The sequence below is a fragment of the Thunnus maccoyii genome, chromosome 5 (genome assembly GCF_910596095.1).
Source record: "Thunnus maccoyii chromosome 5, fThuMac1.1, whole genome shotgun sequence".
NCBI classification, from domain to species: Eukaryota; Metazoa; Chordata; class Actinopteri; order Scombriformes; family Scombridae; genus Thunnus; species Thunnus maccoyii.
In genome coordinates this window covers 20,881,682-20,907,287 of record NC_056537.1, presented here as the reverse complement: position 1 = coordinate 20,907,287, position 25,606 = coordinate 20,881,682, and the positions used below count along the sequence as shown (strand labels likewise).

The 25,606-nt window shown below is 38.7% G+C and overlaps 1 protein-coding gene and 1 long non-coding RNA gene across 2 annotated transcripts; one reads left to right on the top strand and one right to left on the bottom strand.

Moving 5' to 3' along the window:
• Window positions 1-1,837: 1,837 nt before the first annotated feature.
• LOC121897128 lies at window positions 1,838-4,584 on the bottom strand. The gene is made up of 3 exons (XR_006096191.1): window positions 4,522-4,584; window positions 2,621-2,719; window positions 1,838-1,977 (listed from the first exon to the last, which is right to left on the bottom strand). It is a non-coding gene; the product is annotated as an uncharacterized LOC121897128 (long non-coding RNA).
• Window positions 4,584-12,816, top strand: LOC121897126 (ubiquitin-conjugating enzyme E2 H-like). Its single transcript, XM_042411427.1, has 7 exons — window positions 4,584-4,836; window positions 8,578-8,654; window positions 8,809-8,883; window positions 8,984-9,023; window positions 9,235-9,287; window positions 11,166-11,294; window positions 11,569-12,816. The coding sequence occupies exons 1-7, from the start codon at window positions 4,784-4,786 to the stop codon at window positions 11,691-11,693; spliced, it is 552 nt and encodes a 183-aa protein (XP_042267361.1). The 5' UTR covers window positions 4,584-4,783; the 3' UTR covers window positions 11,694-12,816.
• Window positions 12,817-25,606: the final 12,790 nt, after the last annotated feature.

Genomic DNA, 25,606 nt, shown 5'->3' with positions numbered 1-25,606 from the left:
CCTGCATGACGTGTTCAAGAGCCACGCGGGGTTCTTTATAGTTTATAAATAAATGTTTGGCTTTACATTGCTTAAAATATAATGCGTAGCCTATATTAAGCCTTACATACTGTTCAGATCAAATTAGACTCGTTTTTACGTTTGCTAAAGTGACCCAGATTATACAAAAATGGAAATATTTCAACTTCAAATTTTCGTGCAGTTGATAAACTTTTTTTTTTTACATGGAGGTCGGTCCAGGTTAAATATTAAAAAAAAAAAAAAAAATCACTATCCAAAAACATTGTTGCATTCTGTGCATTCAATAACATTCATTTAAATCATTGTGGCTGTTGTGTTCTGTTTTAGGTAACAATTGTAGGATTGTAAATGTTTTTTTCCTCATAAAAACAACTAGTGTAAAACCTACATTCTTTACATGGTTAATAAGTATAAATGTCCCTCTCTTACCCCAGACTACAACTACAAGTAGTAGACAAAAGTAGAAGAGAGGACAAATGGAAAAATAATTACAGTAAAATCTCCACATTTAAAATTCTACCGAGAATTAAAGTATTCTTTTGGATAAAACTATATTAGTATCTGGGAAATGTACTAATTTTTAAGAGGGCCCATTTCAGAGTGTGAAATAGTGAAGTCAGAATTTATTTGAAGTGCACAATCAAGTCTCAGCATCTGTATAAAAAAAATATTATAATTGATTAATCCGCCAATTATGTCCTCAATTAATCAATACATTGTTTGGTCTACAGAAGCCATCACAAGTTCCTACTGCTAATGTCTTTGAATTGCTTGTTTTATCCAACTAAGAAGTTTAAAACCCAAAGATATTCAATTTACTATCGCATAAGACAAAGAAGAGAGATCCTCACAGTAAAGCTGTAACCAATCAATGTTTGGTATTTTTGCTAGAAAAAATGACCTAAACAATTAATCAATTATTATTCATAAATGCAGGATGCTTTTCTATCTATAGACTAATCAATCAATTGTTTCAGTTCTAAAAGAAAGCAAAATAAGTAACAATTACTGATACATTAACATACAAGCAGTGTTTTAATGTAGGTGGATGTAAGTTTATTAGTTTAACCTCTTAGAAATGCATCAAAGCTAAGAGTCAGAGTCGTTGCTACCATAGAGGTCGCTAAGGTCACTGAGGTCATGTCCTCTGTGCAGACTGCACAGACTGTTAGTATGTGTATATTTGAATTCTGTCTGATAGTCTGGTCACAAATCATATCTGATTAATATAATAAACTGGACAATATAAAACTGAATGTGCCCCCAGTAAGTTTGTTTTAAGGCACATAGTTCTTTTCTTTACTTATATGCACACACTTTTCATAACATTTACATGCAAAATATGGTCTTTAGTCTCTTTTTAAGAAGTGTGTCTGGAAAATAATATGCTGTAGGTCCAGCGGTTAGTAATTTTCTATTAACACCAGGCAAACAAATAGCAAAACTTACCTTTAAGAACTATATGTAGCACTTGTGACCTCAGGATCTCTGCATTGAGCTTATCACTGCATATTGTAAGTTTACTTTACTTTGCTTCATTCGCAAACTAGTGGATACAGCTGTCAGATAACTGCATAAGATAATGATAAACCTCAGGGATTTACAAGGTAAACTGCCCTAAAGTGAATATGTACGGCTCAAATGTTAATCTGTTGTCATATGAAAAACTTTGATTTAGTCTCTAAGTTATTATTGCACCATTAAGTTAAATGTGACAAACCTTTGGGACTTTATCACCATACATTTAAAAAAAAAGACTTAAAAACTTAAGTATTTATTTGCTTGTTTTACTGTACAACTTAGCTGAGGAACAGCTGTTTAGTTACTTGGAGAGAAGCAAGTGGTTGTAAGTGACTCCTTTTGATCAACCGTATCAAGAGTCAACCTTTCCCCCAGATCTTCGGGGGCTGCTTTGCTGACATGAGGTAATCTGGATTTGAAGCTCATTGGGATAGGCTGAAGGAGCAAAACAGAGCAAACAGATCAATCCCATGAAAAGCTGCTATGGCTTGTTCACGTAGGCTGTGTGAAAACAAACCAAGTATAGTTAAAAAAAACTGTAATCTAGAGCTGATATTGATCATGAGAGGACTGGATCAAACACAATCTTTTGTCTTTCTTTTCAGTGTTTTTTTCCCACGTGCGGTTAGATTACGCTACAGACACTTAACTGCAGAAGTGTTTAGTCGTGTTAATGTTTAACATGTAAGGCCTCGCTGCATGTCAAGAATTTAGAAACAAAGAAACTGTTTGTGGCGAACTGGGATTGTACTCCTAACCCGTTTATGATAAGATATCTCGCCTCAAAGCACAAATAAATCTGCATGAAGTTACCAATGTTTTACAGACTCCTTCACAAGAGATCTTCTGTCTTGAAACTTCACTTAAAATGTTAACAGGACGTTTACATAGATCATTTATCAGATAAAAGAATCAAGTGATTCATTAATGTGACGTTCCCTTTCCAAATAATCTCTCAATAGATTGTCAGCAAGTTGGAAATGAAGCCAGGCTATGAAACTATGAGCTGCAGCTGTGTTAATGAGATTAAACAGGAGCTGAGTCATCAACTTTTGTTTCATGACATTGATCTACTCACAGATTTATAGAGGTCAAAGCTCCAGTCCATCTCATCCAGTTGACTTCTGACTGAGGCGATTAGTAGATAGTAGACTATATCCATGCTTTTTGTTTGTTCCTGCATGAAGACATTTAAAATAGATAACCTGATGATCTGAGCTGAATTACTAACCACTATTACTTCTAATGGGCAGTATTACTGGGAAAAGGTATTTTGGTAAACTGGAAATCAGAGTTTCCTCCATCGTAGAGGCTATTGATTGACAAGCTGTGTCTGAACTCCATGAAGGCTGTCTACTTAGTCAAACCAAGGAAATTTATTTATATAGTCCAAAATCACAGATTGCTTCAAAGGGCTCCCCCACACCCAAAGAACAAAAGAGAACAGAGAAGGATGGGCAGATATGCAGTAATCAAGTTGTTTATTGATTTGTCATGACTTTCTGTCGTGGCAATGTGGAGCTTTGGATTGTGATGTGTAAGAAGTATGAACATGAGGTCTTTTTTTGTTGTTGTTTTTCACTTGTTGTTTCACTTTGGTGCACCGTCCTAGTTTGTTTAATGTGGGGAATGCATGCAAGGACCTCCAGCTGCTGACTGAACTGTATTGCATTTCTAATATTTTGTCCACCCCATGTCAATCAGGTTAGATTAAAAATATGGAAACACCTTTTAGTTTAATGCAACACAATTCAACAGCACCACAAACAATATAAAGCCTCCAAAATGACCATTAAGTTGAGTCAACACCTCACTACAACAGTTTCAACAAAAACTGAACATTAATAGCTTCAGGGATTTATTGTAGGGTTGAATTAGATTGAATTAGTTTCAGCTAAGTGTCCCTGATAAACTGGCAAATGAATCTTCGAGAACAAGACTGACTGTACTGAACATGTAATTTCTTCACTAATTAACAGAAAATAAAAATAAAAATAAAAATAAATGTGTATAAGAGGCTAAAATCAATCATTAGTCATTCGTTTATATGATTCATTATTCTTGAGTGCCTGAAAAGAAACATAACTTTGGCCTAGTGTTTCAGCCTTTTAATAAAGATAATTCTCACATAGATCTATACATGATAGACAAGCATGCATTTTATCATCGTGTTCTATTTTAGGGCTGCACCAGGAAACAGGGAACTACGATCCAGAAATGAGTTAGTATATAACTAAATGTCGACCTTTATATAGACAGACGTGACTGTAGAGGGATAAGCCACTTTCATAACCTAAATACTTATAGTGGACGTCTGGAGAGCCTCCTTTTCAGGACTGGGTGACTGAGTTAAGAAACGTAGCTGCGTTTGAAAGAATGAACAGGATGCAGGACAGGACAGAGAAATGTTTATTCAAGCTAGGCATGTTTATATTCCTTTTATGAAATAAGATATAAAGATGAGGTGAGCGATATGCTTTTGTATATTGTCGTTTTATTTCTATATTTTATTATTATTTCGTTCACAGTGAATCTCAAAGTGCTACAGTGTCAAAAAAAACATAACACATAACAAAGAAAATAACAAAAGTTAAGATGACTGATGTTATATCATAAAATAAAAATTTCAAGTCTTAAAAAATAGGCTACGTGGTGGTCGGGACCCCAAGTCATCAGGTGATTTTTAAGCAAAAACTTAAAAAATGAGCTGGTTTCAACCTCTCAAATGTGATGATTTATGACTTTTCTTTGTTGATCATGATGATAAACTGAGTATTTTTGGGTCTTGGACTGTTAGTCAGACAAAACCAGACATTTGAAGACGTAACCTTGGACTGTAAGGAACTTTAACAGATATTTTTCACTACTTTCTGACATTTTGTGGACAAAACGACATGTTAAGACGGGTCCAATGCAGACTTTGCTTTATTTCAAGGGGTACTGTGGCGTATCTTCGCTCTGTGTGGTGTATTTCTATACCTGAGCTCCTCCTCCAGTGTGGTCGCTGGAGGTTGATGTCACAGCCAGAGAGAGAGAGTCTGCAGGACGGGACACAGTCAGCCTGAACTGAGAGGAGAAAAGTGGGCGATGTTGCAGCGAGGATCTTGTTTGTGGACACTGTGGGAAGGCTTGTTGATACAGTCCTGAGGTGCTTGTAGGTATTTTGAAGCGGTAAGGTTGAGGCAGCGCAGTCGCCGCCGTATATATTTTTTTAGATCACTTCTGAGAGGAATACAAAAAAATGTCGTCTCCAAGTCCGGGCAAGAGGCGAATGGATACCGACGTGGTGAAACTGTATCCTTCACAGAAGATAAACAAGGAGCCTAAACAGTCAAAATCAGACCTGTTTTTATAATCTGTGTCAGCTCTTTAATGTTGATTACTTGCAGCTTTTTGCTCGCTTGCTGTACGGATGTGTAATAATGTTGCTACTAGCTAATATGTAACATCAGTAGATTTAGTGAAAAGTGTAAACACGTTGATGTTTATGACTATAATGTTAGATTTGATGGTTTTAGTTAGCTCACAGTGCGAACAAGCTGCACATTGAGTGTTATCTGTGTGAACTTGCCTCTTTTGCTAGCCACCGTTAGCTCTGTCGCAATATTACTGTTAACTCAGAGTTAGCTAGAAAAACGATAAGTTAGCCTCTCAGCCACTAATGTGTAGACTGACAACACAACACGGAGGGTTATCGAGGACTTTTCTTCACTATTTTGGAGACGCTTCTGTGTAAAGACACGTTTGTTTTTTGTTTTTTTCACGGGTTACCAAAGGTTTGCTAGCAGTGTAAGTTAGCATGCTATCACCAAGAGAGAACAAATAAGGTCGATGAAGCCGAACAGAGACGAGCTTTAACAAATGATGTACAAAGGCGACAGCTAACCACATTAATTGACGTTGAGAGAACAGAGAGAGAAAAAAGACTTTTACCTTAAATTGTTAGCCAAATATAAAAAAAAAGCGTGCAAATTGAGGATAAACAAAACAAATTGTGAACTCACAGTTGGTCTGTTTCCCACAAAATATACAGAAAAAAATGTAACTGAAACAAAAAATTATTTGAATTTAAAAACAAAATGATAATAGTTAAGATATTTTTTTCTCAATAACAGGACTTTCTTTGAGGTGTATTGCCATATAATGTAATATTTTTTTATTTGTTGACAGTTTCCATGTTTAGTCTTTTTGTAATAAGTAAACTTCAGATGTTACTGCCAAATTATTTTAACCTACGAGCTGAAGTCTTCATGAAAGGTTTTCTGACAGCATGAAGCTGAATTGTTTTGTTTTTGTCCTGCAGCTAGATGCTGCGCTCTGATTGGTCAGCCTGTTACCATCCGGAACACGGTGGAGGGCGGGGCTTCACATACAGCTGATCGAGGGACAACAAGCGTGCAGGACGGGGGCACATGTGGGGAGGGGGGCTGGGAACATCCAGTCCATGGAAGGGACAGGGCTATGTGCTGAAACCGAGGGGGTGAGCCAGGGTATGTGCTGAAACCGAGGGGGTGAACAGGGCTATGTGCTGAAACTGAGGGGGTGAACAGGGCTATGTGCTGAAACCGAGAGGGTGAGCTGGGGTATGTGCTGAAGCCGAGGGGTCGAGGGGGTGATCAGGGCTATGGGCTGAAGCGGCGGGGCTGAGGGGGTGAGCAGGGCTATGCGCTGAAGCGGCGGGGGTGAGCAGGGCTATGCGCTGAAGCAGAGGGGCTGAGGGTGTGAGCAGGGCTATGTGCTGAACCTGAGGGGACGAATTTTTTTCTTTTACCTCAGATGCTGTTAGAGAATTAAAATGAGGTGCATGTACAGACTATTTTAAAACACACTTGAGAAATGATTTGGGTGTGTACGTTTCAATTTATTGCTTAAGTTATTAGAGTTTGACTTTCACATTAAAAAAAAACTTTTTTAGACTTCAGTCAGTTTGAAAATAAAAGATATACTTGACATAATGATCCAAATGTGATTTTAAAGGGATAAGATTCCCTTTTATGTTTGATAATTGAACACTTCTCGTTATAAAAAAAAATCTCCAAAATAAGCCGAAATGTAATCTATTATTAAGTAATATTTATGATAATGATGTTAGTTAACCTTCACTTGAAACTGATCGGAGTTTCAATAAACGCGTGTGGTTCCACCGACAGCTGCATGTAACATGTTCAGTCTGGCAGACTTTATGACACCCAGGTAAACTGGGTTTATGTACTTCTGAGTATATAATATAAAGGTCGTGTGCATGGTAGCAAGAACCTGGTAAATTTTTACCACGGGCATGATCAACCATGGATGTACAGTTACATCTATAAAAGACGCAAACAAAGGAGAAATACCAAGCTAGATTATTGTTTTTGTTTTTCATGGATGTCATCATAAAATATGGATGAGAAATGTAAGCATAGATAATGGCAGTCAATAAGGAAAACAAGTTTGGATCTGTCAGTTCCTGCAGTTGTGGTTTCTTAACCTGAATACAACACTGGTGTTTAACAGAAGATGCCGCACATAGTTGCACATTGTGGCTTTAAATCAGATATGTGAGATTCAATCACAGTGACAGAGCACAGTTGATTCTGGGCTGCTGCCACATATGTCATTCCTGCTCTAAGATGATTTTTCTCTCCTTTACAAACACTTTAACAAAGGTGTGTCCAACACTTTTACATGGGGCTGGACCACATGGTCTATTGTACTGTAGGTCAGCAGATTGTGTATGAATGAACAGTTTGATTGCACAACTGGGATTAGAGTTGCAAATGGGTACAAAATAAACATATGAATCTGCAAAAAAACTCAGCTGTTTTTATCAGGGGATAGTGCTGATATATCACGGGGCAGTGAGAGCTTTTGTCACAATAAATGTTATCTCTTGTGTACTTATGTTACTCTTGAGTGAGCATATGATGTTGGGCTTTGAATTTCTATGGACACCCCTTAGGGAAAGGCATTAGAGAGAGAGATGCACATAGTCTATATCAGGTTTTATTTAGGACCCGTTGCCTGAGATCACGGTTAGAGCTACGCTGTCTTCTTGGTCAGTGCTTTGCAACCCTTTTCTATTGAGCAACTGAGCTTTTTAAACCCTCATCCTCTCCGGTTAACAGTTATTTTATACCTGGCAGTTCAAGCAAACAAGCTATCAGCAGTTTGGCTAAATTATGTTACCGTGTTTAGATTGCAGGAATAGAGATGACAGAAGAATTTACGACAAGATGATGAAACAGGCTGTAACAGTTTCTTGTGTGTTTTTTTGTGTTGTTTTTGTTTTTCATTGTGTCAGACTCTCACAGCCGCTGATTGAATACGCTCGACCTTTCCGCATCGCTGTCAGACAGTTGACTCACACTTTTATCTCCTGCTGTCAACACACGCTGTGATTATGACACACATCCTCCCCACCCAAAGTCACATTCTTCTTCTCCAGCTGCACGTTACCTGCAAAACAGATGAAAGTTCCACATCAAGCCACAGCTAAGCCGGCGGAGGGCAGCAGGTTTATCTTGTAGTGTTTGTTACAACAAAGAGGAAGTTGACTCAGGAGCAATTATGATAATAGACGAAACACTCATGACTCTGCCATCAGTCACTCATGTTCATTAGGAAAAATGATTCAGAGTCATTAACTCCTCACCCAAAGCACTTTCATAATGTTTTCTGCTTTGATGTTTGTGTGTCTCCTTTTATATTCAGTCAGAATATCACATAAGAAAGATCGTCAGCGGTCAGTCTTATAGTAGAAAACTTTTATGTTTGATAAGTACTGTCCTGACTCAGTGTGAGGTTGTTTTGCAGGAAAGGACAGCTGTGATCTGTTGGTTGCCACTGCATTATTGATCTCATGGCTTATGTTATTGATCCTATGTTTGACCTTCTGCCCACACAAGTTCACAGAGAGAGAAACTGTTTGACCAACCAAAAAGTTTGGACACCGCAAACCAGCCTGATTCATTGTTGTTGAAAATGTATTTAAGTTGTTTGGATTTTTTTTTTCTGCCACTCGTGTTGCTTGTTTTTACCTTAACCGGACATCAGCATCGAGAGCAAGCATGAGGTCACCATCCTTAGTGGACTCAACGAGTTTGTGGTCAAGTTCCACGGGCCACCTGGAAGTAAGACATTGAACAGCATTTCACCAAAGTGTTATTTATTTAATAATCCAGGCAGGGTTTCATGTGTATTAGAATATTAATTTTGACAACCGGGATATTAAAGAGAAAGTTTAGGAGTTTGTTGGTTTTGAGTGTCTGTATTTATCTTTTTCAGCGCCGTATGAAGGAGGTGTGTGGAAGGTTCGGGTGGACCTACCAGATAAATACCCCTTCAAATCACCATCAATAGGTATGAAATATTTGCATCAATGTCATGTTGAAGCCTTGAAATCTTCACATTCACATCCAGTAATTAAAACCTGCTTCTTTTTGTTTGTTTTTTTTGACAGGATTCATGAATAAAATCTTTCACCCCAACATTGATGAAGCGTAAGTTTTAGACCTTTGTCTACGGCTGTTTTTTTCCATGAAGTATCTTTTTTTTTTTACATCATGTGTAGCAGACAGGAAATGATTCATGCTATTGAGGAAATGCTGATTCTTGTTCATGTCAACCAAAACTCACTCCACCTCCTGCTTTGCTTTGATGAATTCTGCTGGGCTCTTGCTTCGTACTCACGGTGTTGTGTCTTTTTCTCAGGTCAGGAACGGTGTGTTTAGATGTCATTAACCAGACATGGACAGCTCTCTATGGTAGGTCGCAGCCACAGCTCTTATTGTAGCTTCACCGGTCACTCAGTCAAACTAACTGACAGTAATAACCAATTTAAAAAAAACACAAAGAGTGCAGCTTTGAGAAGAGCATCTCAGGTTAATCAGCTTACACTTCAGTGATAACTGCTGCTTGTATTGAGGTCATCCATTGAGCACTGATAGATATGAAGGCTGAAAGGTAACTTAACAGAACGTAGTGGCCACAATAACCTGGAGGGGATTTCTCTTACTTTGTTCGTTTCTGCCGTTCAAGTGAGCGACCATCAGCAGTGGCCAGATTTTCACCAGGTGAATTAACTCACAGTTTATTTGATCAACTTGTGAGTCATATCGATATATTATTGTTATAATGTTATTCCACCATTATGTCACATTTTGTTCTTAATGTAAAGGGTACATTTGCATGTGTTATTGTAAAAGAGAGCTCAGTATTAGTGAAGAGATTGTATCACAGCTATGAGGGAGTACTTAGACAACTAAGCTTTCTTGTTCTTCAGCTTTGTTTGTTTTCAGATGTATATGGGAAAACACCCTGATAAGTATTTTTCGGGGGTGTTGTGACGCCGGCACAGATGGTAATCTTTAGCTGTGGTGAAGAACAGCCTGAACTTTTTAGCATATTATTGCCCTTATTCAAGTAGCTGTTTGGAAGCAGCAGTGTGATTTCCTTTGGGTCATAATGTTGAATATAGTGAATTTGAACATGTGTGTTTAATTGCTGTTCATCCCTGGAAAATCCAGTACTTGTTTAATTATTTATCTGAAAGTTGTTTTAAGCCAACAGACTAAAAGAGGACATACTCAGCTGCAAGTGGTAGTGTTTTCAGACATAAATAACATGAGGAAAGCCTTGAGAATGTCCTAAAGACATTATTTCCTCAGCTGACAGAAATACACTGAAGTAGTTATTTAACTAAAACCTGAATCAGAAATGATAGAAATACAGTAGATAGTATTGATATTTAGCATCCAAAAGGCCGGCCTGTACTCTGCAACTGAAGTTGTTGTGTCTTCTTTCAACTAGGGCTGCAACTAATGATTGTTTTCAATATCAATTAATCTGTAGACTATTTTCTCTAATCAATTAGTTGTTTGGTCTATAAAATATCAGAAAATGGTGAAAAATGTTCCCCAGAGCCCAAGATGATGTCCTTAAATGTCTCGTTTTGTCCCGACCAACAGTCCACAACTCAAAGATGTTCAGTTTACTGTCATAAAAGACTAAAGAAACCAGAAAATATTCACATGCGAAAAGCTGGAACCTGAGAATTTGGATTATTTTTGTTCTCAGAATAGTTGACGATTGATTTTCTGTCGATCAACTAATCTATTAATCAGCTGCAGCTCATGTCTCAACTGTAGTCAAATAATGTCTATGACAAACTAGATGTGGTTTGTGATGCTTATTTTTTCACAAATTGTATAGATTCTCAAAATATTTTTCATGTCAGACTTTAGGTGAGACATAATATAAACGTCTGTCAAATACACACAAGCAGCGTGACTCTCGTACTTGCGCCTGATGACACCTGTTTGTTTCTGAGGTGCATCTGCATTTAAAATATGTGAAAGTGAAAGTGATGAATTGACAATAACCTGTAGATAAATTAATCTGTTTCCATCCACCTACGATACATAGTATAGAAACAATAGAAACAGGCAAAAACCAGAAAACAATACAACTATACAGAGATGCAACAGCTTGAGTTGATCGTAACGTTACAGCGAAGACATCTAGTGGATGATGTCGACACATGATGACTCAACGTTGGACAGTCCAGCTGGTTCATATTTCATCTGATCTCTGTTGCTTTCCTGTTGTCTTCACTGACTAATCTTCCTCCTCACATCCTGCAGACCTCACCAACATCTTCGAGTCATTCCTCCCTCAGCTGCTCGCCTACCCCAACCCCATCGATCCTCTGAACGGGGACGCAGCCGCCATGTACCTTCACCGACCGGAGGATTATAAACACAAGATCAAAGGTAGCACAACGGTGTCTTACACTGAATATCTGAAATGGTAGATTAGATATAAAGATTAAAAAAAATGTATATGTTTAGTGTTTCTCAATATTTCTGCATTGGGGGGAATGTAAAATTTAGATCTTGTGCAGTCCCTGAATACATCTGTGATTTTTTTTTTGAGCAGCTGCTGTAGCTATTTAAGATTTCTCATCCATGCTTCATCTGAAGCTTGATAGATTCACTGTCTCACATCATTGTCATCCGTCTTCTCCCCTCCTTGTCTCCTTTCCAGAGTACATCCAGAAGTACGCCACAGAGGAAGCTCTAAAGGAGCAGGAGGAAGGAGGGGGCGACTCCTCTTCCGAGAGCTCCATGTCAGACTTTTCGGAGAACGAGGCTCAGGACATGGAGTTGTAGTGAAAGGGGGGGATCCGATCCCCTTCACCTCACAACAGACTGTCATTTCCTAAAGAGCAGAAACTCAGTACTATATTCATATTTAAACGAGACAATTTTTTACAGCAACACAAGGATTTTTATGGCTACACAAGGATTTGCAGTATGATATTGCAGAAATATTAACCCTTATTTAGGAATTCATGACCACCTTCCCTTCTCCACCTCCTCGCCCCGAGAGCCTGCTTGGATCAGAGAGGAGCACGTCATTCATTTCCACAAAGTTTTCATGGCTTCAGGCGGCTTTCTATCTTGTCCAAACTGAGCCGTGAAACCAACGCGGGGGGGGGGCCAGGAGGTCGAACTGTCATCGACACAAAACGAGACTGTTTACAATCAGTTTCCCATTTGGTTCCACAAGAAGCTGCACCTCACCACCTCTTCTGTTGGGACACGTTTAGGTTTTCAACATTTTACAGCGTTGTCAGGCATCTTTTCCTCGCCGACAGAGGACTGCTGGTCTCAAAACAGTGTGGATTCCCTTTTTTTTTTTTTAAACTGTCACCTTTCCTTTTTGACACTGCTGCCCTGAAGAGTCGCTATTACAATCACCTCTTCCAAGGAGCTGGAGGCCACAGTGCAGTCGTACGCTCATCGCATACAGACTGATGTGGCTGCATATGGCATCTCTGACAGGACTGCCATCTGTGCAAACCCGCAGACACATCACACGCTAGGAAACACCAACGCATCAACCATGACAAGTCACACAAACGCCACAGCATGTGCGTGCGTGTGCGTGTGTGTGTGCACACACCTGTGTGCATGCATGAATGTAATCCAGGGAGAATCATGGCATATTATTGATAACCTGTGTTGTTTTGACCCCTGATGCTCAGCAGAAATCAGAGAAGTTTCACTTCATCCTCATCCTTCTCCTCTTCAACACCCATTTCCTTCTCCTCCTCTCCCTCCTCCTCCTCTCCGTTTTAGGAAAGTGTTTCTTATTCTCTGAGTATCTTTGTATATTGTGGCATGACACAGAAGTAAAGTTGTGTAGGGTTTGTGGAGCTGTAACGCTGTAGACGGGGGGGAGGACACCTGTGCTTGGGGGCCTCTGTGTGTGAGTCAGGGCGGGGTTCGGTCTTCGTGGCAGGGGCGGGGGGGGGGGGGGGGGGGGGGGGGGGGGATTATCCAGGTCCTTGTTGAATTGTTGAACTTTTTAACTTTGCCTATTGCTTGTGTTGAACTATAATAGGTGTTTGACTTGCGTAGGGGTAGGTAGTTTTTTTTTTTTTCTTCGCAGGTGGTGAATCCTATCATAATGTTTAATACTTATATAAACACACTAGTTTAAAAACTGATTGTCCTGTAAAGATGAGGAGAATTAATACATCTTTGTCTGTGGGATGACTTTTTTTTTTTTTTGTTAAATCCTCCAAAGACATGTCGCACCCCTGTACCCCCTTTCTTATGCAAATGTGTCCAACTTTTATCATCGTGAGATACTTTTGTGAGACAGAAGTGCTCTTTGTTTCTGCCATTCAGCATTGTAGCGATTCTTTGTCATGTTTACTTTTTCATGCTGTTAATGGCCTGTTGCTTTCCAAAATGGTGGGACCAAAATCTAATGGATCTACGAGCTTAGTTTCATTAAAAAAAAATTTAAAAAAATAAAGAAATCCTCCTCAGGCTGGATAAAGAGTTTACACTGATGAATGAATAATGTCTCTCAAAGTGTTTACTCTGGAAGTGGCCAACTCAGATAAGTTCAAACTTTGTTTATTCGGGTGCAGGTTTCTTCTTCTTCTTCTTTAGGACAGTTTAAAAGCTTTTGTCCTGATTTACCCTGAAAATGTTTGTGTGACTGCATGAAGAGGTGTTACCAGAGCAGTGACAGTTTACTGTTACATTTCATGATGGCATACCGGTCTGTGTTTGTAACACGCACTCATCGCAGATCAGATGATTTATTTCTGTAAGAAACAAAAAAAAAATATGAATCCTACTTTATCACCATCTTGTTTTGGGAAAAATTGAATTACTAATCCCTTTTTTATAATTTTTAAGAAATGATATCAGGATCTCTTCCATGGTGTCTTGCAGGAGGGTATTTACTTTTTGTTGGAGCATTAACATAGGTTGGTAAAAAGTAGCATGTCAAAATGTTTTTGAAATGACATTAAAAATGTATTTGTTGAACAGCCCAGTTGAAACGGCTCTAATTAGCTTTGATAACCAAATATAAGTTGGTGTAGTCAGTTTTTTGCAAGAAAAAACAGCCTCTGTCCAGCCTTGTTTGTCATCATCTGGATTCATCAGCGTATTATGTATTTTTTTTTATTAATGAGACACATATATTTGATGCCTATAATTTGTTTGAATGTTTTTATTTTTGTCTTTTACACCCAACGTCCAGGATACAAGTCGAGATATCCCTGATTTTTTTTTTAAAAGGCAAAAACTGAATAAATGTGCTTCCCTTGTAACTTGAAGAAGGAAATAAACAACAAAAAATATATACACATATGTTGGTGTTTTATGCTTGTGTGTGTGTGTGTGATATGGTGTCAGATTATTGCCTTCAGGTGTTGAGGTGAGTTTGTTTTATTTGTGTTTAAAAGTTCAGTTTTATTCAGATGATCTATTCAAATCAAACTCACACACACAACATTGATTTATTGTCATGTGCTTGAAGCAAAATGGTGTTTTTTTTTCACACTGACAGTGATTTTAACAGCTGTCTGTCTCTCCTCTGTCCACTAGATGGCAGTCTCACTTATCTGTCTCACTGTCAGAGAGGAGGCTCACTGACAAAGACCGACTATTTTTAGATGATACCTATAAACTTTTAGATAATAAATAAATAATACATTTTTAGATAATATCCATAAAGCACATTTAAAAAGAGTCACAAAGAGCATTAAAATGGAGGTAACACAATTCATCACTGTGAATAAAACCAGACAGATAAAAGCAACGAATGAAAGAGAATAAAGATTGAAGTAAAAAAACAAAAAACAAAAAACAAAAAAAAAAACAGATTCAGCTTATTAAAGCCCAAAACGTGGGTAACATTAATGAATTGCATTTTTGGTAAAGATTTTTTTAAAGAAAAGATTTAAAAGATAATACTGATTCTATATAAACCATCACTTATGTTTTGCTTCCTTCAAAAAACCAGCTTACTTTTCTCTTTGAACAGAGTATAAAACGCATCAAATCACATTGCTAATAAGTTTTATTTGAATCATGTCTATTAAAAAATATGTTTCCGTATTTTTAGGTGTCAGTTTATGGAGGAAGAACAGAAAAGCAGCTGTCCTCGTGGATATTCACTCAGAAAACAGTTCATTTTTATTTATTTATTTTAGTGTAGTTCTGTTAGAGTTAAATTATTATTTTTATACAACATGATTAAAACTTGAGACATTTTTATCCAGACTCGAGAGTTGGGGAGGATGTGGTAATTTTCTAAATGTATTAAGTGTATTGTTGGCTTTGCTTTGCTGATGATAATTTACACACAGTGAATGAATGTATGAATGTATGAATGAATGACTGAATGAATGAGGAGCCTGCAGTCAGCTGCTCCTCCTGCATGTTGAGGAGTAGGCGGAGGGTGGAATAATCTTATAAAATATTCATTGTTGTGTGTTCAGCCTCTTTTCTGAGCATCTTCAACCAGGTTTCCAGTTTCCGCATCAGTTTAATTTGGCTGGAGGCTGAAGAAGATTAGATTAGGCTTTTAGGCCAACTGTTTTCTCATTCTTTACAGCTTTAAAACGTACTGTGAATGCAATAGTTAGTTGAATAGGCTGAGAGATGCTTTATTATAATCTCCTTTATTGGACTGGAGTTAATATATTTGTCCTATTTGTTAAGCTGAGATGTAACGTAAAAAATGAGAACATACTCAGAAAAAATATTTTGGGTAGAAGTGTTACACATCTAATCTTAAAGACAAATTTTTAGCACTGTATCAGTTTTTAATTGTGCCATTTATGGTTGTGATAAATAGTTATATAGTTTGTTTTAATGTAAAATGACAATGTGCGGTCATTTGGTGTTGATATTATTTTAAGGATCTCAACAACTGCAATCCGCCAATAAATGAGAGAAGCGAGTGATGATGAGTTTCACGAGTGATAAAACAGAGTTATAATAGTCTTTTAATGAAGTCCAGCCGGCGATGAGTAAAGTTATTTCAGAGTAACGCGAGCAGCAGCAGCAGCAGCAGCGCTGTGCAGAGAGACGCTGCTGGCCGGCTGCGCCTCCTTCATAATGTATGGAGAGGACAAAGACTGCGCGGCTGGATTTCAGTGTCAACTTTGAAAGAGCCGTAACTCAAACCTGCCCTATCCCACTCTGACGGATTCACATCAGCTTGAAAGGATGATGCTTCTTTTTCCACCTGCAATCTGTCTAATAATCACCGACAGCAGGTAAATGAGCCCTGGAAGGGCCTTTAGGTGCACGTATATAACGAGGAGCAGAGGAGGCCTGGGTCGGAGAAACTTTCTGTCCTGTGCAGGGATGAGAGAGCTGAGCTTCAGGCCTGGCTGCAGCAGGATGCCACACCCGGTGGATGCTGGTAGGTCTGATGGCAAGCATCATGATTGAATTCAGACTTTTATGTCCGGTGTGTAAGTAAAACTAACATTATTGCTTTTTCCCCCTGTATGACTATGAGTCTGACGCAAAACTAATTTGGTCAGCTTTTAAAACACGAATTCCTCAAACAGAAGAAAACGCTCAAATGTTCCTCATCATCGTCTCTGCAGTGAGCGTCCTGTGCGTAAAAGGCGCAGAGGAAGTGCGCTGTAGGCCTGCGTATTCAGGCAGCAGAAGGAGAAGGAGGAGGGTGGCGTGGATTACTATACTGCCAGTGGGTTAAGATGCTTACCAACTAATTACCTGTCCACTAGAAAATCCCCTGCCATACAGCCCAAACAAGCAGGGAGCTGTGAGGGACCGAGAGATGGAGATATGGAGAGTAAACTGACAGTGTGTGTGGATGAAGAAAAATCATCTCCGCTCCACCAGCAGGCAGCCCAGCTCATCCAGCTAGATGACGATCATTAGGCTACTTTCTTATCTTTAATATACTTTTTAAAAAACTGTTTGTTTTTGAAGATTTTCTTCTGATGGATTTTTGTAAACCTGGCTCAACAAAGAAGTTTCTTCTTGTCTTTCTGTAACTTTAGCGTTGTTATGTGCAGTGAGGACTTAGGATCATCTTTATAAGGTAAGAATCAGCCCAACGCTGGGTGTCTAAAAAAATCCACAGACCTCTGCAGTATGAGCAGCAGGATCCTGCTTAACTGTTTGATAAATGCATGCAGTCTATTCTGAAAATAGAATAACCCGTCTGACATATATAGCTTGTGTTATTGTAATGAGTGAGTTTGGGTAAATTAAGAAGTGAGTGTTTATGACCTTTAGCTAAGTTAATGATTATTATAATGCCAACAAATAAAAAATAGTAGTTTCTCTTTAAAAATTAGTAGTTAATACGTTTGTTTTCCGCAAAAGAGCTTCAGACGACTCCAAATTTCATAATGTCCAACTTTGAGGATTTTATTCAGCAAATGAAAATGTGATTACACAAGGAATGGGAGATTTTATACTCTACTCCAGTCTTGATTATAATAGGAAGTGACTTGTTGAAGGACCTGAATATATTTTGTTCTTCTCTTGAACTCTTGTTGAAGAGTTACATCCTCTATCAGGTCCATCAGACATGTGGACTAATCATCATCACAGACAATGCGATTATCATTCAGTAGTAACAGCAACCAAGATATGAGGAGCAACTAAAAACATGTTGATGATCTCTCTCTCTCTCTCTCTCTCTCTCTCTCTCTCTCTCTCTCTCTCTCTCTCTCTCTCTCTCTCGCTCTCTCCCTCGAGCTTTTTATTCTATTGATCTCTCCCGGAAACGGGAAGATGAGCCCTGCTTTGGGACCCATTTGGAGCATCTCAAAAATCACTTAGCACATCATTCCCCACAGCCAGAATCAATCTGAGCAGCAGACCTGCTCCTTCACCAGGATCAGGAGGCCAGACATGTCCCAGAAATACTAAACCCAACAAAAAATAACATTTTAGGATAATACAACCTCTATTTCTGTCAGGGTTTGCTTAAAGACACTACAGGCTTGACTATCCCAGCAGCAGATGGTGTGACTGGATTTACTCCCCATCCGGTGTGATTGGCAGAATAGAGATGAAGTAAGGACACCATTGATTCTGATACTGTCTGCTCATTTCCACTTTACGCTGGACTGTAAAAAAAAAAACCTTCTGGCACAAAACACCTAAAACTTAAAAGCAGTTAGCAGAGCTTTTATAGACAGACATAGAAGTTGAACCTGGGCATGAAGCAGCAGGTGGGATGTCAGTTTTTACCTGAATTTGAAGACTTATCAATAAAGAGGGACAACAGGTGTATCTCCTCCTGTTCTGTGTATGGCACTGGTAGAATTCACTGTCACAGCACACTATCAGTGAATTACCATAGGGCCATAAACAGAGTAGAGACAGAACCACACTGCCTGCCTGTGATCGTATCCCGATTCTGTTTCAGCTTTAAATGTGAAGTGAAGTCTCAGGAGTCGTCTTCTTGGCCCATTTTGGCACTAGCACATTTTTGCTTTGTTTCTCGTTGTTTGAGCAATCATGTGTAGTGCCAATATGGGACAAGACAGATATTCAGCTATTTCAAGGTAAATCCAAATTGGAGGACTGGTCCAGCTGTCTCTAAATATTCTGGTATTTCCTGTATTTTTTCTGTTTTTGTGTTATCTTTGAAAGAGGAGAGGAGACGGAGAGAAATGGAGGAAGAGCTATGGATCTGATCGATTGCACTGTTCCTCTCAGATATCACTGGTTGCCATGGAGGCCCGTGCTCTATCTCTGAGATGCCATCCTGTGTAACCTGAACCTCAATGCTTGCACAGATCTGGTGGTAGCGACCCGTCTACTCTCCCGCAGTGTTTGGCAATGGTAGAACTCACTCTGGTGGGCTGGAAGGATCCGGTGGTTCTAGACTTGCCAACAACTGACCGAGAGCTTTAACCTGCCCTCCAACTGTCCCAGGACTTATCACAGGAAGAGGATTACTTTATGTTATAACAGATGCAGTGTAGAAAAGTGTGTTAGACAGGTTAAAGCTGTCATTTTATCCATTATTACCCACCTGGGTGTCACAAAAGGTCACGGATGGCAGGTGTAGTGTGTGAGTGACTGCAGGCGGAGCACAGAGGGGTTAAAAGTTCACCATCCCCCTCTGACAGTTCTTGCAGTCTCAGAACACCATGGAAACACCTCGAGGACGGAACGAGTTCACCATTTTTAAGAGGACTAAACTGAAAACAGACAGAAGCTCACCTCTCGTCTGCTTGTTAGGATAACATCCCCACAGATTATAATTCCTCTTTGTCCTATCTCTCTCCCCCACGTTATCTCCTAACATCCTCATAGGTGTGCTGCCCCTCGGGGTCGTCATGTCCACAGTTGGCGGATCATGGCATCAAATCTAGAGTGTAATCTTAGACCTCAAACACTGAAGGTATGGACCAAAGGATCCTTCTGACTATCAGGCCATAAGCCATAAATCCATACACAGGCCATTAAGCACTGAGTCGACTATCATCTGCCTTGGTCAATAAATCAATCGTGTTCACGCGTTTGGCTGTGAAACCAGCAGCTGAGGGCCTGTTGTAAATCCTCAGTGTTGGTTTTAGCAACAGCAGATAGCTCAGCTTATGGTGAAACCTGATTTTACTCTGTCACGAAAGGTCTAAGGAGTTCAAGCAGTGCAGAGATTCACCACAAGAGCTGCTATGTCAAACCAGTAAACCACATGTAAGGTGTTTCATTTTAAACTCTTGTTGTCTATATTAGTGTCTCTAAAACCCACTGAACTTGACTTTAAATTCTGGAGATACTACAAAGGTATAATATCTCTTATTTATATATTTCACTAAGTCTGTAAGTCTGATAGTGTCAGTGAAGCAGGTGTAGAATTTAATTGATGGTTTAAAACAGAATGGGAAACTTAAATTTATAATATAGGGAGCCTTAAAGGCATCCTGTGGAGCTTTTGACCACAAGTAGCGCTACAGAGCAATGTTTTTAAGAGTGGGTTCCTGTTTTATTTGTACAGGTGTGCTGGTGATACACAGGCTTCCACTCACTGACTGTTGGTGGCGGTAATGTGCCAAGAAATGTAGCAAGAGAGAAGAAGCCTGCTAGCAAGAAAATGTGGATGTAAACCAAGCAAGATTAAAAAATTACAAATTCCAGTGTAGCTACAAGCGGTGGTTGTAGGGGTCCAAGCGCTCCTTGAAAAAGATAAAACATTCACGACACAGTAGGCTAATGGTTCCAAACAATTTTATTCTACGATTACATTACATGTTAATCTTTCATCCATCTTCGTAACATTTCCAAAATCTGGCATATTAACAGTGTCTTGTAATCCTGTGTGAGATGGGCCTCATTTCTGGAATGAAACCTCAATAAATCATTCATTTATTAATGTCCGAATATGATATAGCAATACATGCACAATCAGTGACCAGAGAGCATAACTAAATGAGCATGGACATACTAACTTGTAAGATATCTAACAGTATCTAATAAATAATAATAATAATAATAATAATAAGGATCAGGAAAATGGGAAAGAAAATCATTGGCGTTTTAATTATACAGTTAGTTGCTGTTCACATGTTGTAAGTTTATAAAAACAGCATTTGTTGGAAAGCTAGATGCTGGCGGCTAATGAGCTACCACAGGCTGTATACAGTAAACTGCAAGCTAATGTTGGCTAACTCGCTAACCTCTATGGGAAATTACAGTAATAAGCTAATAGGCTAGCAGTCAGATCCGTACATGCATTTTCAACAACAAAGCGTTTATTCTAAATACAAATATGAATACATTATCAGCGTTATTGTAATATTTAATGACATAAAAGTAGTATTAGACTAACATTACTTACATGTGTAGTTGTTTGGGGCTTTGCTGTTTTGCTTCGGTGTTCCACAAGCTTGAAGCATGGCCAAGAAAGCAGTGGCAACCGGCAGTGCAGTAGTGCCGCTGCCTTATGAATGTCGGAACAAACTTTTAAATTATGCCTTGTAGCTCTAATGCTGAAGATTCAGCAACTGGATTGCTTATTTCAGACAGATTCGGGTCGATTGTTGAAGTGAAATAAGTGAAAGTTTATATACTTCATACAACAGAACCATACTACTCATGCCCAAACCCCACTGGCTCACAGAACTAGCTGCCTCATGAAGAAGGTCTACAGTTAGACTCTTCTCAAACCAAGCGGTAACTACTACGGCGTGAGGCTGAAACCGATGTGGAAGTACCTTGAAGTGTAATGCCGCTGATGGCTGCTAGATGCTGGTTACAGTTGACTCCCATTCAAAAAGTGTCAACTTCTCTCTAGAAATACAAAGTCAATCATTTTTTTCAACAAGTCATTATGTCTCAATCTCTAATGTGCTGGTGGTCATTTTGGAAATTATTGCTCCGTTAATAAGATTTGAAGACGTTTAGTACCTTTGATGCCTGCCGTGAAGGCACTGATTGACAACTGCAATTGACAGTTGGCTCACCTGCTGCTCTCCCGGCTCCAGGAGTCTGACAATTGTCGCGATATTTCAGTTAGTTTAATGTTACTTGATTATGATACCTGCCCCGTTAACGTAGCTAACCTTAGCACATGTGTGCACTGCTTGGTGTTCCCAGTAAGTTATTGTTTACTTTTGTCCGAGGTAGCGTGGCAAACACCCTCACACTCCTTATTCATAAGGTCCTGGCTCCAAATGTAAACAGATGCTGCCGACCATAAGCTGCAACTCTGGGCTTCAAACTGGCTCCAACGCAAACCAATCAGCGATGTCACACCTCACTACTTCCATCTTTATATACAGTGTATGACGTAAACCATTAAATTCAAGTTCTCCCAAAAATCTGAAGAGGAAAATGTATTCAACATATTTCACAGACCTCAAATTTACACGCAATGTGTTTGGCGAGAAACACTGAACAAACTCTTTTTTTGTTTACAAAAATCTGTTGCATGGTACCTTTAAGTTTTAAGAGATAAAAATACAAGATGTGACAAAAATAAATGGAGTTGTGGAGGAGAAAGAGAGATGAGCTGAATAGGAAAATCTGTGTCCATAATGTTGTGTGTTACCCCAAAAGTGCGTCATTCAAACAAAGACAGAACATATTACTGGTAATACTGTATCCGAGCAATCATGTTTTAATATGTGAGAGTCCATTATGGCCGACTGCAGAGGATGTGAGGTTAAGTGGTGTCAGCGGACGCAGAGAGGAAGGAGGGAGGACGGCACGCTGACAGCTGGTACGAGTGATTAGACCGTGTAGTGATGCAGGGAAGGCATCAAAGCTCTTTAGGGAGAATCCCTAACAGAGAGGAGGCAAGGACACACACACACACACACACACACACACACACACACCGAATCCTGATACAGAACTTTCTGGTTGCTAAAACTGCCTTTAGTGAGCACACAGGCCCAACAGCATATAGGCTGCACAGGCCATCTGTCATTCTCAGATGCATCACTAACCAATGGATTAACAGCAGCTTGGCCCCAGGACACACACAAACACACACCAACCCCCTCCCCTAACTATGGGATACTGGTAATACAGGAGAATGAGTGGTATCATTAGATTAGATTGGGTGTGGAAGTTATTGGATCTCATTAATCTCTTACACTAATGACTTGCTTTACTTGCTATTGTCTCAACTGTTCCTTTGTACTCTATATTATTGTGTTACTTGTCTGCTACATTAAAGATATTTTACACTAATCTCAACTGTGTGTTCAGTCACTTCATGGAGTATGTTGGAGATTAGCTCAGAAAACTGAGAACAGGTGAAATGCTTCAGAAAGGTGATGATGATTTATTGGTGCATTTACTGTCATTGTGGTAAAACAAGAGTCTGGGAAAGAGATATGTGAGGTAAATTGGTACAGTTACACTCTAAAACCTGGGCTGTATTATAAAGTGTTACCAAATATTTTGTCATCATGCACATCAGAGAGGGAGGAAGGAGGAAGAAGAGCGAGCGTTAGTGACTCACGTTTAGTCTGTTGCCCCGAAGAAACACAGTGTACTTTTCAATAAGGATCTTCAGCCACACACACACACACAAACACAGGAAGACTCTGGATTACAGTAATCCAGGAACAAGGGGGGGTATTTTTAGGACTTCATGATCAGAGACACACAGGATGCAACTATTGAAGAAAAGTCATATGACCAACTGGATTTTCTTAGAACAGAGTTAATTACGTAGCGTCTAACAGGAACCAAAACTAATCAGTTAATCATGTATAGAGCTACTGGAAGTGTCAATGTCATTAAAATCAAATCAGCTTTTTCTTCTTCTTATCAATTAAACCAAATAATGTAAGTGGTGGCCTTTCAATAGAACCATAACTGCAAATAAATGAAATAAAATAATGGTATTTCTGATACAAATTAAACTAACATTTGCCAAATTATCAAATAAAATGAAATTACAAGATGACATAGTATAAAAGAAACTTACTCTAATGTGTAGAGAATTGGATAAAGGAAAATTTAGCACAGATGGAGGACACACACACACGATAAAACAAGGCCAAAGGAGGTTGACTAGCTCTATAGATATTATTTTTTAAATGTTTAAAAAATCAGAAAGGAGGTAAAACAAAAAGGGAAGAGAACAGATTATAAATTGCTTTGTTCAATACACAGAGATGATGTTGATCATCAGCCATGACCATGAATACAGAGACAGAGCAGACAAAAACCCTCATCGGCCTCTCACTTTTTCACACACTGCAGCCTTTAACCTTGTGGAGACAATAATCACATTTTGGTGTTTGTGGTCGTTATGATTAATGAGGCCAAAGATGGACAGACAGGGTAAGAGTGAAAACTGAGCCCAGATAACCTGATTTGTAGAGTTGATGTTCTTTACTGTACGAACAGAGAATCAGCTCCACAGCGAAGGAGAACAGGGTCTCTTCTCTCATGTGTTCAGACTTAAATTATATCTAAAATTCAGTCACTGTAGACACACACCAAGGAGGGCAGCACATGATTTGATATGTTAAAAATACTGTAGTTGTAACATGCTGCACATATATAAACCAAATATGCTTTAACAACATCAAATATCACTGTATGCAGGTTTCCATATTTTCTTCACAACAGAGAGAAGACACTAATGATTCATGACCTGGGCCTGTGGAAGAAACCGATGACCAGTAAAGACCAAAACTGCATTTTTGTATGACACATGAAAATAAAACGGTTTTTAACCCTCACATACTCTGACCCCTCAAAATTAGTCTCTATGCCAAACGTCTTAAGCACAAATCTATTTTTTCATCCATAAATACCTCATCAGTCAAAAATAAAAGGGTGATTATTATAATTCATCTTTCAGAGAGCAGAGAGCGTGCTTTCAATGAATGTTACTGAATGTGCAGAATGCATTTTTGAAAGATGGTTTTTGAATTTCTGAATAACTGAACAGTATGTAAAAGTTTAATCAAGCCTCTTAATTCCATTTTTTATCTTCATGATAATGGTTTGATTTTTTTAAAAATGTCCTACCGACAGTTTTTGAATATTGAATGAACATTTGTATTGAGTATGAAAATATTTTTTGTGTTCACACATAAAGCATCTGCCTTTGTCTCCGTCCATCTACCACTGGATCCTGGATTTATCTGTCATCAGCCAAAAACTTTGCTGTTATGTGTTTGAACAGGGAGTTGAGTCAATGATAAAAATATACTGAGAGCAGGATAAAACAAAAGGCAAAGGCCTTTAATTGTCAGAAAAATGATCAATTTTGTCCTTTAAGTATCACACAAACACAATTAGTGCTCTGACGCCCCCGAGTGGGGAAAAACACTGTACTGTAGTCATCGTTTATGGAGAGAAATTTAAAGCTTAATGGCAAACTAGAGATGAATCCGTCTTTACAAGGTTGTGTGGTTGTAGAAATTGATGTGTGAGTACAGATCATTTAGGTTTGTTTCTGAGAGGTTTTAATTTGTACTTCCTTTCTTCTCATTGGTTTTAATGAATCATGCTGCCTTCCTTGTTCATAGTTTTAATGCTTTATGCAAAGCTTTGAGCACTTTGAGTTGGCTTTTTGCCGCATGAATAAACTTTCCCTGCCTTGCCAAGTTTTTGTTATATTGAAATTATAAGACAAATGTGAAAAAGCTTTGAGAAAGAGAAAAACTGAGTTTTTATTATAATTTCTTATGTGTGCAATAACACCAATTATGTTTATAGAGCATTAACTCAATAAATCTCAAACTCAAAAACTCAAAAATGTCAAGTCTCAACAAGTTATCAGCTCCATATTTTGAACTATCTGTGATCATATGTCAATTACCAAAGAGTTGATTGTCAAGCACATCTGTAATAGATTAAAAGACTGTCGGGAGCCTCAAGTTAATATTACATTTATGTAAATGTGTTTCTCCCTCACTGATAACCAGCAGATTTTCAGCTGATAAAGTCTTGATGTTAGTCTACCTGCCTTAATTAATAAATTGTATGGTATTACAATATTGATATTATTCCAATTATAGGAGTAAATAAGTATTAAGTAAATATATTCAGCACTTTGTGTTTCATTTAAACTCTTTCAGTCCTCCACATGAATTCAGTAATTTTAGTCTAGACATTGTGTACATTTATAACCAGGAACAGTGTAACACAGACAGAAAAATCAGTGAACAAAAATAAAAGGTCTCCCCTCAATATTCAGTCTCAGTGAGATTCAGGCAGAGAGGGCGTCATTGCTCAGTTTGCAGGAACGTGAGAGGTTTTCCATCATCAAAGTCCTCAACAGGAAGAGC

Coding starts and splice junctions, on each gene's coding strand:
- LOC121897126 (XM_042411427.1), top strand. CDS start 4,784: ATGTCGTCTCCAAGTCCGGGCAAGAGGCGAATGGATACCGACGTGGTG. Junction 4,837..8,577: donor GATACCGACGTGGTGAAACT/GTATCCTTCACA, acceptor ACCGGACATCAG/CATCGAGAGCAAGCATGAGG. Junction 9,024..9,234: donor CACCCCAACATTGATGAAGC/GTAAGTTTTAGA, acceptor TCTTTTTCTCAG/GTCAGGAACGGTGTGTTTAG.